Source organism: Pristis pectinata, chromosome 4, assembly GCF_009764475.1.
Source record: "Pristis pectinata isolate sPriPec2 chromosome 4, sPriPec2.1.pri, whole genome shotgun sequence".
Classification (NCBI taxonomy): Eukaryota; Metazoa; Chordata; class Chondrichthyes; order Rhinopristiformes; family Pristidae; genus Pristis; species Pristis pectinata.
The window spans coordinates 37,688,079-37,704,720 of NC_067408.1; the positions used below are offsets into that span (position 1 = coordinate 37,688,079).

General features: G+C 39.0%; 1 protein-coding gene across 6 annotated transcripts in view; it reads left to right on the top strand.

Annotated features, from left to right (window-relative positions):
* ppargc1b (peroxisome proliferator-activated receptor gamma, coactivator 1 beta) overlaps positions 1-16,642 on the top strand; it is a 118,910-nt gene that overhangs the window by 48,407 nt on the left and 53,861 nt on the right. For 3 of the 6 annotated variants that reach the window (XM_052013940.1, XM_052013945.1, XM_052013946.1), the window contains exon 1: positions 1,145-1,258. The exons of 2 other annotated variants lie outside the window; for them this stretch is intronic. In XM_052013940.1, the coding sequence (XP_051869900.1) occupies positions 1,160-1,258 (99 nt within the window). In that variant the 5' untranslated portion in view covers positions 1,145-1,159. Of the gene's footprint in view, positions 1-1,128; positions 1,267-16,642 lie in introns of those variants that run through there. One more of the 6 variants, XM_052013944.1, reaches the window with a different exon arrangement.

Genomic DNA, 16,642 nt, shown 5'->3' on the forward strand with positions numbered 1-16,642 from the left:
GTTAGTTGAGGAGAGATAGACATGACTATAATCAGCATTTTTTATAGATGATGATTCTTATATCTGTGCCAATAGACATAGAGAAGTCCTTCTCCAACCCATGCATTCATTAGTGGCATCAACCTATCTTTTAAGGGAAAAGCTTTTGAAAACTTGGATTACTTAAGCATAAATGGCGTGGGCAATTATTGGCTGGGCATAACTTTGGATTTGACATTTTCATATGGGTTTTAATAAAGTGGTAGGTGGATTGGTGACATTTTTGTACCCTGTTCGTCCAAACTATGAAAAATACCCATTACTATAATTGCACTATTTTGAGTGAAATGGCACTTTATATTAAACCTTGATAAAGGAGCAAAAGCACACAAATTTCTAGGAAAATTTAACTTAGTGTCAGAACTTCTTCCTCATGAAAGAAGTAACTAACATGTGGAATGGGCTTCTGGTAGGCAGAAGAGACAAAACCTTAAGACGCAAATGGACTTAAATAGATAAATGGTTATCTCCCCTCTTTCTTTCCAGTCCTGATAAGGGTCTCGACCCAAAACATCGTTTGTCCATTTCTCTCCATAGATGCTGCCTGACCCGCTGAGTTCCTCTAGCATTTTGTGTGCTCCTTCAGATTTCCAGCACCTGCAGTCTCTCTTGTGACACAAATGGATGCAACGATTTTGGGTTTTTTTGTGAATCAATGAGCAAGGATAGTCTGAATGGCGAACTTCATTTTTATCAATGTTGTGAACTGCACTGGTTTGGCAGCATATATACTCATTGAAGCTCTATCTTTTGTTAACACAAGCCAAAGAATCAATTTCCTGAATTTTTACTTGCATTGTTATGGTTAATGTAAGTAAATTTTCTAGTTGTGTATTAACTCTAATGATTATCTTCTGCTAATTAAATTTTAAACTTCTGATTAAACATACGATTTGGAAATGTCAACATCAACACATTCCACTTCACAGCCCCCTGCCTGTTTGCCATAGGGAGTACGTAATATGTGTTGCATTGAGTAAACAACAAACATTACAGACCATCCCTGGGTAACGGACGGGTTCCATTTTCACAGACGTCCATATATCGGTTTTGTTCAAAAGTAAGAAAATACACAAAAATCACTTGATATGGTAACCATACCTCCGTAGTATTGTGATGAATGGCATCAAAAGCACACAAGACTGATAAGAGAGAACAATCGCCAAAAGTGGAGAAAGAGAGAGAGAGGAAACTAGTTCTGCCATTCATAGGATCGAACGTATGTATGTAAGTCAGACTTTTGAATTTCATAAAATTATAGGAGCTTGCTCCTAAATAGTGGGTGTCCATATGTCAACCCAGGGATGGCTTGTACATGCATTACATCATTCAAGATACTGTACGTAGCATATGTAGGTGTCATACTTTTATAAACTCCATTGAAAGATTTACTGTAAAATACTTTATTTCCTTCCTGAATTATTTTTCTGATTTTAAACTAGATTTATCCTGTTCACTAACTTTATTTTTGATTTCTAAAATCTGATGTTTCTTTTAAGGTTGGTTTCCCCAGGTACTTTTTAACCTGAATATGGAAGGAATCAGAACAGTAAAATGTGGTTTGGTTCCAGAAAATGATCTTGATATCTTAGAGTACTTCACAGGTTTTCATCTATTTTCCACCTTCAGTTTTCTCTCACCAATTCAGTTCACAGTTGTGGTAAGAAAACATAATAGCTGGTTTTCTATCTTATTGATTGGTGCAGTGTGAGTACTCTGGGTTTTAGTTTCAATACAATTTAAACACCAACATCTGAAATACAAATAATAATCAGAAATGAGAACACTGGCTGAATTTTCCACTTCCTAACTGGAGGAACACTGAGATTAATTGTAACATCCTTTGTTTTATCTTGACTAAAGTGCACAGATTCACTTCAGTACATGAGAGCTTCCAGTGCTGTTTAGTTCAGCAGCTCACCGTATGCCACAGTGGACCATCAAGTAAGCTTTTGATTATAGCTTTGTTATCATTTGGGCCAGTTTTGTGGTTTAATCTGCATAATCTATATGTGTGCCTTAGATGAATATGTGGATAATTTGATCATTCTATGCAATCTCTAGAATTATAGGTGAAACAAGATCAGGCAATTATCAATTATTTAACAGGCATGAAGACACAGTAGAAGTGATGCTGCAGAGGACTGCACTAGGCTTAATTTTCAATGGCAGGCAAAAGCTTTATTATGCATTGATAGTGTAAAATGAGTACTTCTGTTCAACAAAATGTTCAAACCTAATGACAATAACGTCTTGTGTGTCCTTCATATAAAGTAAGAACAAGTCTGATGCTAACATATGTCCTAAAGTTTAGGAGGCTAACGGAACTCAATGTTTTTCATACACAAGTCATTTCAGCTGAGGGAAGATGTGCAGCTAAACACAAATAATCCATAAATTGTTGTTTGAGGTGGAGAAGTATTAACCATGTGGTCTAATGAACATAATGAATTGGGAGTGGGATCGTCCTCTCAAGCCCTTTACTTATCAATAATCTATTTCACTCTATTTTGAAACCATTCAAAGACTTCCACCAGCTCCAAAGGTCCATGATTCTCTCAGAGAAGAAATTTTGTCTCATGGGCAACCTTTATTTTTAAATAGTGACCTGCTAGTTTTAGATTCACCTGCAAAAAGAAACATTCTTTTCACATCCATCCTATTAGGACACCTCATTATCCAAAAGGGTTTCACTCAAGTTCCCTTAACTCTTCAAAACTGCACCAAATATATGTCCAGTCAGTCTAACCTTCTCTCAAAAGACAACTCATCCATTCCAGATATTAGTCAAATAAACCTCCTTTGAAATGCTTTCAATGCATTAACATCCTTCCTAAAATTAGGAGACCAGTACTGTTCACAGGACTCCAGCTGTGGTCTCACCAATGACTTTCTAGCTGAAACATAATCTCCTTACTTTTGTATTCAATTCCTCTAGGTCAGTCTTCATTATTGCAAAGGACCTCTCTGGCACTGATATCTAATCATTCCATTATTCAGCTTTTAATTGATGGAGATTTTTAAAATATTGCCTGGATTTTCCTAAGAAATGCAGACAATTGCACATGGAACAGCTGCCATTATCATCTGTAGCTGTCAGGAGGTTCAGAACTCCCACAAGAAGCCTGTGTGAACTACAAGTCCCAAGCTTCCTGAGAATGCTCAGAAGGGATTTATCCACTGTACTCTGACCTTGGATTCCTCATGGAACACTGTTGGTAAATCTACCCACTGAACCTGTGCCAGTTTAAGACTGCTGGAGGTTCAATAATGCCCATCCATTTTCATAGAGAACAGCAGCTGTCAAAAAGAGAGAGAAGTTCCTGATGATTTACATTTTTCTGAATTATTTGAGTTTGATAGTTTTTAATTATTTTATTTTTCTATAATATGCCTTAAAATTATTGAACATCTTGTTAGTTACAGTTTTTGAATCTGTCTGACATTCACAAATAATTAAAATTGCTTGACAGCTTTAACAAGCAGTTCAACTAACAGAGGAACCGATTTGCCTGTATATCCCATTCTCCATGGAGAAAAGGGTGATTCATATTTTTGGAACAGCCATTGCTAAGGCCAGGGCTAGTGGAGCTCTGAATTGAATACTGTACTTAAAATTACATTTTATATTGTAACATAACCTCCATAAACTATTCTCTATTTATTGATCGGTATTATGTTGTATTGCATTTACTGTTAATTGGTGCTCCACTGAAACTTCACTGATACCCCCAAAGTCTATTTCAGTATCAACTTTAGCTATTTCCTTTATCAGTCATTCCTTTATCATTATTATTTCTAATTTTCAAATATTGATGTCATGGGATTGAACAGGGAGAACTTTTTCTCTTTGGAACCATGTTGGCTGTTACTTAACAGTTTATTGATGGATCAGATGTTTCTGGACTCAGCCTGTTACCTGGATTTGTTGCCCATGGTGCCTGCCTGACAGCACTTCTTTTTGAGGAGGAACAAACAAACTGATTGGCCTTCCCTGATAGACATTCAATGGCATGGAGTGAGTTCCAGGTAGAGAGTAGGTCTCAGGTTGCTTATCCCAAGGTCCTGTCCCTAAAAATCCCCGATAACTTTTGACGGCTTAAAGACTACAAATAAAACTTAGCAAGATGTTGCATTGCAAACCATCACATAATTAAGGACATGAAAATGAAGTAAATTAAGTAAAATCACTTACCTTTTTCCACAATATAACAGAATACATCTATGTGAAAGGATTCACCATTCATGCTCCAATCCTCCTAGGGATAAAAACAGATATTCAATATTCACAGTGTCTTGGACTTCCACATTTGATGGGCATTCCTGTAATATATAAAGACTTTCTGAGGTAGCTACCAATCAGCACAAGTTGGTCCATCAATACATAATTGTATAATTTAAAATTGATTCTATCTTTTCTTCTACTTGAGGTTAATCAATGGTGTTTTAAGACCTTTTACTACCTTTCTTGAGTAAAGTGTATTGCTATGTGAAGAATAAGAATATAGCCTATCTTATAAATTATTGCAAAATGCCTGTTCCTTAATCCCTTTCACATGCATATGTGCAGACCCTAAATAGCCATCTCACTTGCTTTCGGATCTTATTGTGCCAGAAAACTCCTTTCTGACTATCAACATTTTTATTCTTTTATTGACTAATTAAGTTGAAAGAATCAAGAAACAAACAGCAGATCACTGGTCCTGTGTAATGCTTCAATGATTGCCAGTGTAAGCAAGAATATTATCGCTCAAAACTTTGTGTTTTAGCCATTAAGCCACTGGTACTAAAATATCTTCCCTGAAACATTTTAATACACAGGGTCCATTCAAATAATAGAACATTGCATAAAAATCTTTAAATATGTCGTGCCACAATTTGAATTTTATAGTTTGAGTAAGGATTTCAAAATGAGTATTAATGTTATTTAAACAGATTACATTTGCACTGATATGTGCATATTCCTGATGTATAAATTTTTTAATAAATTTCTGAATACTTTTTCACTATTTTTTGGAGGTTCTTTGATTATGACCCAGTCAGGAAAGATGAAGCACAAAGCCAAAAGGAATTTTTTCCTTAGGAACACAATTATATCAAGTAGAAATATTTGTTAGATTTACTGCTGATTTGATGGTGACGTTCTAGGTTCTGACATCAAAATTTTTGAGCTATCAACAATGCTTTCTTGCATGTGGACACTGAGAAATAGTGCTATTAACTCTGTTGCCTTCAAATGGGAAAGCCATGACGATTGTTGATCAGATTTAGACAAGTAGATGGGAGCAGTTTGTTTATGTTTACAAATTTGTGTCTAAACCAGCATTCATGCCCATGTAACCATAGCGCTTATAAATGTGGAAAAAAATAATTCCCTGACTTGTATGTCTGGCAGCACATCCTGCTTTAAAATCACATGAAGGTATACCCTCATCGATGTAACCTGATTCATTGGTGAACAAGATAGTCTGGTCACAGCAGTTCACCTGGAGTAGTTGAAGTATTACAGGTCCTCCCCAGCTTATGAACACCTGTCTTATGAATGAGTGTTTGGGAGATTAGTGGGATGGATTTCCCAGCTACTGCGGGACTGCAGGCATCTTCTTCTGTGAGGGAACTCAGTTCACAGCCGCATTTCTGCCTTGCAAACTGTTCGGGTTACAACAGTTAAAAATATTTAAAATCCTTGTTGCCAACAATTCAAATAAATGTAACTTATCTTTCCTTATTGCAGGTGTAAAAACTCCAATGAAATGAATGAGCTAGTGGATCCTGGGCCAGGCTTAACCTGGTACAAGATCCATAAAAAGATTCCCCAGCATAAACAATGTTACATAGCTGTAGAGCAAACCGACAAATTCCCATTAGGAATCCATCACTGAGTTTGAGATTTCCATATGTGGATATACATGTACCAGCCTTGAATTTACTTGCATTTACACAGGTGAATGCCATCAGTTTATTGTGGAACTCCCAGCTCTTACCTGCAATATTGTGTAACAGTCAGCATGGTCCTGAGTAATTATTTTGTTGCGCACTGGAATTTCTCTTCTGATCCCTCAAGACAAAATGACATTTGCAATAAATCCAAATTGCTGGTTATCTGACACACAACTTGGTCAGTACGTGAATCGCTGATTGTTGTTTCATTCTAAGAATGTACTTCAAATGGAACAGGACCTTGTATACTGGTTTGAGACAGCAGCCTGGATCCTACAGTCTGTGAATAAGTCAAGGTTTCAGTTTAATCTAGACCGGTTAATTTATGGTAATTGGCTTTTTGGCCGTTGTAATTTTGCTCGGGGTGGGAACATTATTGGGAATTTAGTGGTAGGATGGTGATACAGATAGAGAATGAATTTATTTCGCTACAAATTATTTCTGCTTTTGGGCAAAGAGTCATATACTCCAAAGAGAAAAAGGGAATATGTTATTTCCATAAATTGTGATTGTAACAGGGAACACACCAGTGAAAGACTAATAGCTTCATGCTATGGTTTAGTGACAGGTATTTTGAATATAAGGATAAAACATGATAGCATCTTATTAATGGAATAATTGCCCTGTAGAGTACAATAGCACATAGCTAACTGGAACCTAACATAAAATTCAGAGGACTCCTAATCCAATAAATATTTCTGTTAAATAACAGAAAGAACATCCTCCAGTGTTGCAATTTTAACTCAGACCCATTTCACAGTGACAGTCTTATCTTTTTCATACCTGAAAAGTGTCACGGCCTGCCACAGTATCATTGCAGGCAAGAAGAAATGCAGTGGTTATTGGGGATTCTATAGTGAGGGGAACAGAGAAGAGATTCTACGAACCCGACAACAATACCCGGATGGTGTGTTGCCTCCCTGTTGCCAGGGTACGGGATGTCTTGGACCGGGTCCAGAATATTCTGAGGGGAGAGGGTGATCAGCCAGAAGTCTTGGTACATGTAGATACCAATGACATAGGTAGAAAAAGAGATGAGGTCCTGAAGGAAGATTGCAAGGAGCTAGGAAGAAGGTTGAGAAGCAGGACCTCCAGGGTAGTAACCTCAGGATTACTGCCTGTGCCATGTGCTAATGAAAGTAAGAATAGCAAGAACAGGCAGATGAATGTGTGGCTGAATAACTGGTGCGGGGGCAGGGCTTCATATTCTTGGATCATTGGGACCTTTTTTGGGAGAGGTATGACTTATTCACAAAGGATGGGTTACACCTGAACTCTAAGGGGTTCAATATCCTGGCAGGAATGTTTAATATAGCTGTTGGGGAGGGTTTAAACTAATTTGGCAGGGGGAAGGAAACCAGGATGTTAGGATAGAGGAAGAGGTATATAGGAACAAGTCCAAGACAGTATGCAGTGAAGATGGTAAGAAGGACAGGCAGGTGAAAAGACAGGATAATTTGCTGAACAATAGAAATACAGCAAAATCGGTAGCAGATACTGGTCTAGATGTACTATATTTAAATGCATGTAGCATTAGAAATCAAGTGGATGACCTAGTGGCACAGCTACAGATTAAAAAATATGACATTGTGGCAATCACCGAGTCATGGCTTAATGACGGATGTGATTGGGAACTGAATGTCCAGGGGTACACAGTGTATAGGAAAGATAGGCAGGTAGGCAGAGGGGGTGGTGTGGCCCTGATGGTTAGTAATGATATAAAATCAATAGAGAGAAGGGGCATAGGGTCAGAAGAAGTGGAATCCTTATGGATGGAACTAAGAAATGGCAAGGGTAAAAAGACAATAATAGCAGTTATTTATAGACCCCCTAACAGCAGCCGGGATGTGGACTATAAGTTACAGTTAGAAATAGAAAAAGCTTGTCAGAGAGACAACGTCAAGATAATTACGGAGGATTTCAACATGTTGTTGGATTGGGAAAGCCAGGAAGGCAGTGGATCTCAGGAGAGTGAGTTTGTGGAATATCTACAGGATGGCTTTTTGGAGTAACTTGTTGATGAGCCCACCAGGGGATTGGCTGTTTTGGATTGGGTGCTGTGTAACGAACTGGAGGTGATTAGGGAACTAAAGGTGAAAGGAACCATCAGGATCTAGCGATCACAATATGATTGAGTTCAGTTTCAAATTTGAAAAGGAGAAGCTGATATCAGGTGTATCAATATTTCAGTGGAACAAAGGAAATTACAGTGGCATGAGAGAGGAACTGGCCCAAATTGATTGGAAATGTAAGCTAGTTGGAGGGACGGCAGAGCAGAAATGGATGGAATTTCTACAAGAAATAAGAAAATGCAGGACAGATATATTCCAAGAAAAAAGGTTATGAATGGAAAAATGGCACAAATGTGGATAACGAGAGAGGTTAAGGCTAAAATAAAAGCAAAAGGGAGGGCATACAAGGAAGCAAAGATTAGTGGGAAAACAGAAGACTGGGAAACTTTTAAAAACTTACGGAAAGAAACTAAGAAGGTCACTAGGAAAGAAAAGATGAAGTATGAAAGGAAGTTGGCAGATAACATTCAAAAAATACTGAGTTTTTTTAAATATATGAAGAGTAAAAGAGAAACACAGGTTGATATAGGACCAATTGAAAACGGGGCGGGAGAGATTATAATGGATAAGAAAGAGATGGCAGAGGAACTAAATGAGTATTTTGCATCGGTCTTCACTGTGGAGGACATCAGCAATATACCTGATAGTCAGGGGTCTCGGGATAGAACTGATTTCAGTCAAGATTACTAGAGAGAAGGTGTTAGGAAAGCTAAATGGACTAAAGATAGATAAGTCGCCCGGACCAGATGAAGTGCACCCTCAGGTTCTGAATGAGGTGGCTTTAGAGATTGCGGAGGCATTGGTGATCATTTTCCAAGTATCAATAGACTCCTAAATGGTTCCGGAGGACTGGAGGGTCGCAAATGTAGTTCCGCTGTATAAGAAAGTTGGGAGGCAGCTTAAAGGAAATTACAGGCCTATTAGTCTGACATCGGTGGTGGGAAAGTTATTGGAATCGATCCTCATGGATGAGGTTATGGAATACCTATAGGTGCAAGACAAGATAAGTCCAAGCCAGCATGGTTTTGTGAAGGGAAGATCCTGCCTGACCAACCTGTTGGAGTTTTTTGAGGAAATCTCAGGTAGGGTGGATAAGGGAGAGGCTGTGGATGTTGTGTATTTAGACTTTCAAAAGGCCTTCGACAAGGTGCCGCACAAGAGGCTGATTAATAAGATGAGAGCTCATGGAATTACAGGTAGGATATTAGAATGGGTGGATCATTGGCTGGTAGGCAGAAAGCAAAGGGTAGGAATAAAGGGATCCTGTTCTGGTTGGCTACCGGTTACCAGTAGTGTTCCACAGGGGTCAGTGTTGGGGCTGCTTCTTTTTACTTTGTACATTAATGATTTGGTAAGTTTGCAGACGATACCAAGATAGGTGGAGGAGTAGAGAGTATTGAAGAAACAGGAAGGTTGCAGAGAGACTTAGTTTAGGAGAATGGGCAAAGAAATGGCAGATGAGATTCAATGTTGAGAAATGTGCCATTGTACACTTTGGAAAAAGAAACAAATGGGCAGATTACTATCTAGATGGGGAGAAAATTCAAAGTACAGAAGTGCAAAAGGACTTGGAGGTACTTGTGCAGGATACCCTAAAGGTTAACCGCCAGGTCGGATCGGCGGTATATAAAGCAAATGCTATGTTGGCATTCATTTCACGAGGTATAATGTATAAAAGTAAGGAAGTGTTGATGAGGCTCTATGGGGCACTGGTGAGGCCTCATTTGGAATACTATGTGCAGTTTTGGGCCCCTTATCTTAGGAAGGATGTACTGATGTTGGAGAGGGTTCAGAGATTTACGAGGATGATTCCCGGAATGAAAGGGCTTACATATGATGAGCATTTGTCGGCTCTTGGACTGTACTTACTTGAGTACAGAAGAATGAGAGGGGACTTCATAGAAACATTTAGAATGTTGAAAGGACTGGACAGAGTAGAATCTTAGAATTAGAGGGTACTGGTTTAAAACAGAAATGAGGAGAAATTTCTTTAGCCAGAGGGTAGTGAAATTATGGAACTTTTTGCCACATACAGCTGTGGAGGCCCAATTATTGGGGGCGTTTAAGGAGGAGATTGATAGGTATCTAATTAATCAAGGTATCTAATTAATCAAGGTATCAAGGGATATGGGGATCAGGCCAGAAATTGGGGCTAGATAGGAATAGTTTTAGTTTAGCCCATGGAGCAGACTTGATGGGCCGAATGGCCTGCTTCTGCTCCTTTGTCTTGTGATCTTGTGATTTTCATTCTCTGGAGGAACTTAATTTGTCAGTCCAAAAACTGTAGTGACCATGGCATATTATGGCAGAAGACTCGGATCATCTACCAACCATCACCGACTGAGACAAATCGGATAGAACCATCAATCCAACTTGGTGAAACAACCCTGGAAAATGTGGACCACTTCCCATACCTTGGAAGTTACCTCTCCTCCAATGTCGACCTTAATGACGAGATCCAACATCGTCTTAAATGCACTGGAACAGCTTTTGGACGTCTCCGAACAAGAGTCTTTCATGATCGTGACATCCGAACAGATACTAAAATGTTAGTGTACAAAGCAGTGGTGATCCCAACACTCCTGTATGCATCAGAAACTTGGACAACATACCGACGACATCTGAAGGCACTTGAAAAGTTCCATCAACACTGTCTTCGAAATATCTTAAATATCAGCTGGGAAGATAGAAGAACCAATGTCAGCGTGCTAAATGAAGCAAAAACAACAAGCATTGAAGCCTACGTTATCAAGAACCAACTAAGGTGGAGCGGTCATGTTGTTCGGATGAAAGACGAATGTCTGCCGAAACACATCTTCTCTGAAACAAAACAAAGTAGGCAAACGTAAAAGAGGCGGACAACAGAAGAGATTCAAAGATGTCTTAAAAGCCAACATGAAGAAATGTAACATCAACATCAACGATTGGGAAACCAACGCCAAGGACAGGAAACTCTGGCAAGCCATCATCCGAGAAGGAACAGCAACCTTCGAAGCCAACAGATGTGCAGAATTAGAGGAAAAGAGAAGAAAATGGAAAGAGAGGCAGCAACAACCAAAGCCCGATCTGCCATCTGGAACTACCTGTCCTGAATGCGGAAGAACTTTCAGAGCCAAGATTGGACTCATAAGCCACTTGAGAGCCCATAAGTAGATCAACGGAACGAAGACCATCATCCTCGACCTCGGGGGATAGCCACAACGATTTTTTTAAAAACTTCAACTTTTACTCAGGAAACAATATTATAATTAATGAAAATCAAAAAAAAAAGCTGTGGATGTTGGAAATCTGAAACAGTCTGAGAGAGAGAGATGCAAGTTAGTTTTCAGTAGGAGAGAGGGTGGGGTATGTAGAACAAAGGGAATCCCTATGATAGGATTTCAAAATAAGTAATTTCAATTCATCGTATCTCAGACACTTCCTTTATTCTCCACATCCTTCCCCTACTTTCTCTCCTACAGAAACATTGATATAACAATTAGCCTCAAATTTCCCTTCAAGGAAACTGTGCAGAAAGTGTCATTAAAATGTTTTAGGAAAAGTTCAGCATTCTCAGATTGGTTCAAAGAGGAGGTAAGCATTTTACAAGTCAGAAATGCAAGATGTGTCATTAACTTTCTATCTGCTGCAGTGGAAGATTTGGAAGTTAACAGTTTTAAATTTAACAATGTGGTATCAACCTTCGGATGACACAAAGGTTGGGGGTGTTGTGGATAGTTTGGAGGGCTGTCAGAGGTTGCAGAGGGACATAGATAGGATGCAGAGCTGGGCTGAGAAGTGGCAGATGCAGTTCAACCCAGATAAGTGTGAAGTGGTTCATTTTGGTAGGTCAAATATGTTGGCGGAATATAGTATTAATGGTAGGACTCTTGGCAGTGTGGAGGATCAGAGGGATCTTGCAGTCCGAGTCCATAGGACGCTCAAAGCGGCTGCGCAGGTTGACTCTGTGGTTAAGAAGGCATATGGTGTATTGTCCTTCATAAATCGGGGAATTGAATTTAGGAGCCGTGAGGTATTGTTGCAGCTATATAGGTCCCTGGTCAGACCCCACTTGGAGTATTGTGCTCAGTTCTGGTTGCCTCACTACAGGAAAGATGTGGAAGCCATAGAGAGGGTGCAGAGGAGATGTACAAGGATGCTGCCTGGAATGCGGAGCATGCCTTATGAAAGCAGGTTGAGGGAACTCGGCCTTTTCTCCTTGGAGAGACGGAGGATGAGGGGGGACCTGACTGAGGTATATAAGATGATGAGAAGTATTGATAGGGTAGATAGAGGCTTTTCCCCAGGGCTGAATTGGTGGCCACAAGAGGACATAGGTTTAAGGTGCTGGGGAGTAGATATAGAGGAGATGTCAGGGGTAAGTTTTTTACTCAGAGAGTGGTGAGTGTGTGGAATGGGCTGCCGGAAACGGTGGTGGAGGCTGATACGATAGGGTCTTTCAAGAGACTGTTAGATAGGTACATGGAGCTGAGTAAAATAGAGGGCTCTGGATAAGCCTATTAATTTCTAGGGTAGAGACATGTTCGGCACAGCTTTGTGGGCCAAAGGGCCTGAATTGAGCTGTAGTTTTTCTATGTTCTATCTATTTTCATACTAATTTTATGTTGATTTGCTGGGAGTTTCGATTAGTGTACACAATGGTTTCCTGATGCCTTAGAAAAAGGAAATCCAAGGAAGTTGTTATTTACTAAATGCTTCTTCAGCAATCAACTAAGGCACAGCAGTGGTTCTTGCCACATTCCCACCAGGTACCCCATATTCTACCACTCACCTACCCACTGGGGATTATTTGCAGTCGCCAACTAATCTACCAACATTATTGGGATATGGGAAGAAAGTGGAGCACGTGGAGGAAACCCACACTGTCACAGGGGAATGTGCAAACGCCACACAGTATCAGAAGTCAGAATTGAACTGGGGTCGATGGAGCTGTGAGGTGACATCACTATTAGCTGCACCACCATGCCACCCTAAAGTACTTCCAGCATTTTCTGTTTTTGGATTTCCAGTATTTAGTTTTTTTTTATTGCTCCTTTCAATATCTACCTCTCAAACTTCCATGGAATTTGTTATTGTTTTCTTAATATCACCTCCCATTCTACTAAACTACCAATGACAATAGACCCAACTAGTTCAACAGTATCCTCATAAGACAACCACATCATCCCAGGAATTGAACTACTACTTTTTCTTTGAACTGCCTTCAAAGAACGTACTTCCCTCCTTGAATAAGGAGATTGAAACAATATGTATTGCTCCAGGTATGTTCTCATCAATCTCTTATACAATTGTAGCAAGACTTCCCTACTTTTATATTCCATCTCCTTTGCAATAAAGGTCAACATTTCATTTGCCTTTCTTAGTATTTTCTGTAGCATGCTAATATTCTGTCCTACATGCAGAAAGATACCCAGATCCTTCTGTACTTCAGCATCATATTGTCTATCTTCATTTAAACAATATTCTGCCTTTTTATTTTTTTCTACCAAATTGAATATTTTCACATTTTCTTATATTATATTCCATCTACCATATTTTTGCCCAGCTTAATGTATCTCTCTCCCCTTGCAGACGCTTTGCGTCCTCATCACAACTTTCCTATCTCTCTTTGTGTCATTGAGAAATTCGGCCAAAATGTTCTCAGTCCCTTGATCTAAGCGAATAAAATAATAAATAGTTAATGTCCCAGTATTGATCCCTCTTGCACCCCACTAGTTACAGCTTGCCATCCTGAAAATGATCAGTGTTTTCTGTTAGTTCACCAATCCTCTGTCCATGCTAACATATTATTGTGAACACCATGAACTCTTACCTTGTGCAGTAACCTCATACGTAACACTTTCCAGAATGCCTTCTGCAAATCCAAACACACTGCATCAACCAGTTCCCCCATATTCGCCATGCCTGTTACATGTCAATGTTCCTTTAATCTGTGGGTCAATATTGCACATTTATTGTACACAGTGCTAAGGATCTGTAATTCATTCTGCTGGTTTGTCTGGTAATTTGAATTCCATGCATTGTATGTTACATTCTTTCCAGTGACTGTACATATTTTTTCGATACGATTACAATGTTTTTATCTACATTATATTAAATTCATACAAAATTGTAATTGTATAGTGAATGTACTTTAAATACCTCCTGAAATGTAACAAATTTACATTTGCAATGTCATTTTAAAAATGCATCATTGCTCAAGCAATAAAACAACAAAAAAGTGTCAACTAATAGTTTTGATCCAGTGGAGATTTTTGAATTTTAGAGTTTGTAGGTGCTTACATGAGCTTACATTTGCATCTTACTATATATTATCAAAAGCACACAGTGAAGATAAAACAGAGTGCAATGTGTGTTATATTGGTTGTGAAACATGATTATTTTAAAGCTCTTATTACTTTAGCAATTGTGTCATGTGACTAACTGCTCTCTTTGCTGTAACAGTGTTTATAGAAGGTTTCAGGGAGCTTGTCAGTGAGGACCTTGAATAATGAGAATTCACCTTGTTTTGAGCTCCTTGTGTATATTTATCTGCAGACTCTGCAAATGGGCATTGTTTTATAAAATGCATGGAAAACACATTCCACAATGACCAGGGTGGAAAAAAATCTCTTTACGAAAGCAGATCACAAACCAGATATGTTAATCTTCTTTGCTGACTTTGGATTTTGGAAACCTCACTTAGGATTTTGTAATTATATTTCCCCAGTAACTCTTTGAATTTTGATACAAAATTAAAATTGGTAAACACAGCTATACTTACTGTAACACAGTATAATACCAGGCTCAAAATACAGCATTCATGAAGCTTCAGCATCCAGGAAGATTTGAGGGTTTATTTCATCTTGTGTAGGATTACAAGCCTAAAAATTCTTCATCAGGGTAGATGTGATAAAGCAGGGGTATCTTATGCCAGTTTAGTGAGGAGTTCCCAGCTGCTATATTCTATTGTGACTTAATTTTGAAAATCTGCTAGTAGCAGACTGTTTGGAGAGGACATAATAAAAGGAAATAATTTCTGATTTTACAGATTATGTTGATTAAACTTACAAAAATTCACGCAGATTTTTTTGGTAAGTAGCTCGCTTTGGGAAGGGGACAGTGAAAGGGAGTTGGATTGGGGAAATGAAATCTTAAAAAAACACGATGAGAAATTGAAAATGTGAGATAAACTTGTTGACTCACAGTTTCAATAGCAAAAAAAATCTGCAGATGCTGGAAATCCATAGCAGATCAGGCAGCAACTGGAAAGAGAACCAGGTTAGTGACCTTTCATCAGAACTTGGAGAAGTGAGAAATCAAACATGTTTCAGCAAGGATTAGAAGAGGAGAGAACAATGAAAACAATTGGGTGAAAACCAAGAGAGGCTGACTGACACAAGTGATCATGGTGTCAGCTGAGATGAAGTCTTGTTAATTTCAGCTGATCTCTCTGATGGAAGTGTAAGTAAAAGGAGATGAACAAGAACAGAAGAGAAAGAGGCAAAAAAGGATGTTGGAACTGTGAATTGCAAAATACTGCAGGTTTAGCAGCATTCCTGAATGAAAGGATATCAGTTCATGTGAAAGGTTGATGACCTTGCAACAGAACTGGTCATTACTGATGTTGGAGATTTGAAATATAAACAGAAAATGGTGGAAATGCTCAGCAAGTCAGAGAGAGAAACAGCGTTACTCTATTTATCAGTTCTGACTTTTCGTCAGGTGCTGCTGGATCTGCTGAATGACTTGGCTAATCTGTACATGCCCCTCAATATTTACTAATCAGGGAATTTTGATCAGTGGTGATGTGCTAGACACTGCATAACATTGTGAGTCACACATGTTGAAGAAATAAGTCTGATGACCCACCTCTTAGGATTAGGAATTTCATTTCCCTCTCAAGAATTCAACTATTTGACAAGATGGCAACCCATTTTTGTCTTACTCCTTTTCATGAGCAGAAACCAGTCATGCCTGCAGCCACACACACCCTGCATTACTGACAGAGCTAACCACTCTTCCATTTGTCCACCAATCCACACAATCTCACCATTTGCTGTTCAATCTCCATGAATCTTGAAGATCTGAAAGTGGAACCAATGAATGCATTTCATGTGATCTCATAGAACTGAACCTTATCACTAGAGTATTATGTAAATTACTCATGCATATACCTTTGTGCAACTACCATGAAGTACTGTTCCTCTTTCCTAGAAGTTTTGTATGATGTAATGTTTGTGGCTTCAACAGGCAGCCTTCTCAGATCCTGAAACACTCTTGAGCAATAGTATCTGAGTGATCTGGGCTTTGGAATCCACCATAGCCTGGTCCACTTGCACTTACACAGGGACAGATGTGGCTACTGAGACACTGATAGAAGTTGGGGAAATCAAAGGTGACAGGTGAGAAAGGAAAGTTCTTTGATTAGAGTTGCAGTTCCCTGTTGGCAATGAGCTGGTGAGCGCATTGCTGCAGGCCACTGGAACTCTGAATTATCTCTCGTTCTTCTAATTTCTAGAGAATATAGGCAAAGTCTGCATCTTATCTGTTCACACAACAAGCCCTACCATTCCAGGGATCAATCTGGGAGTAATAGTAATAGGGAATCT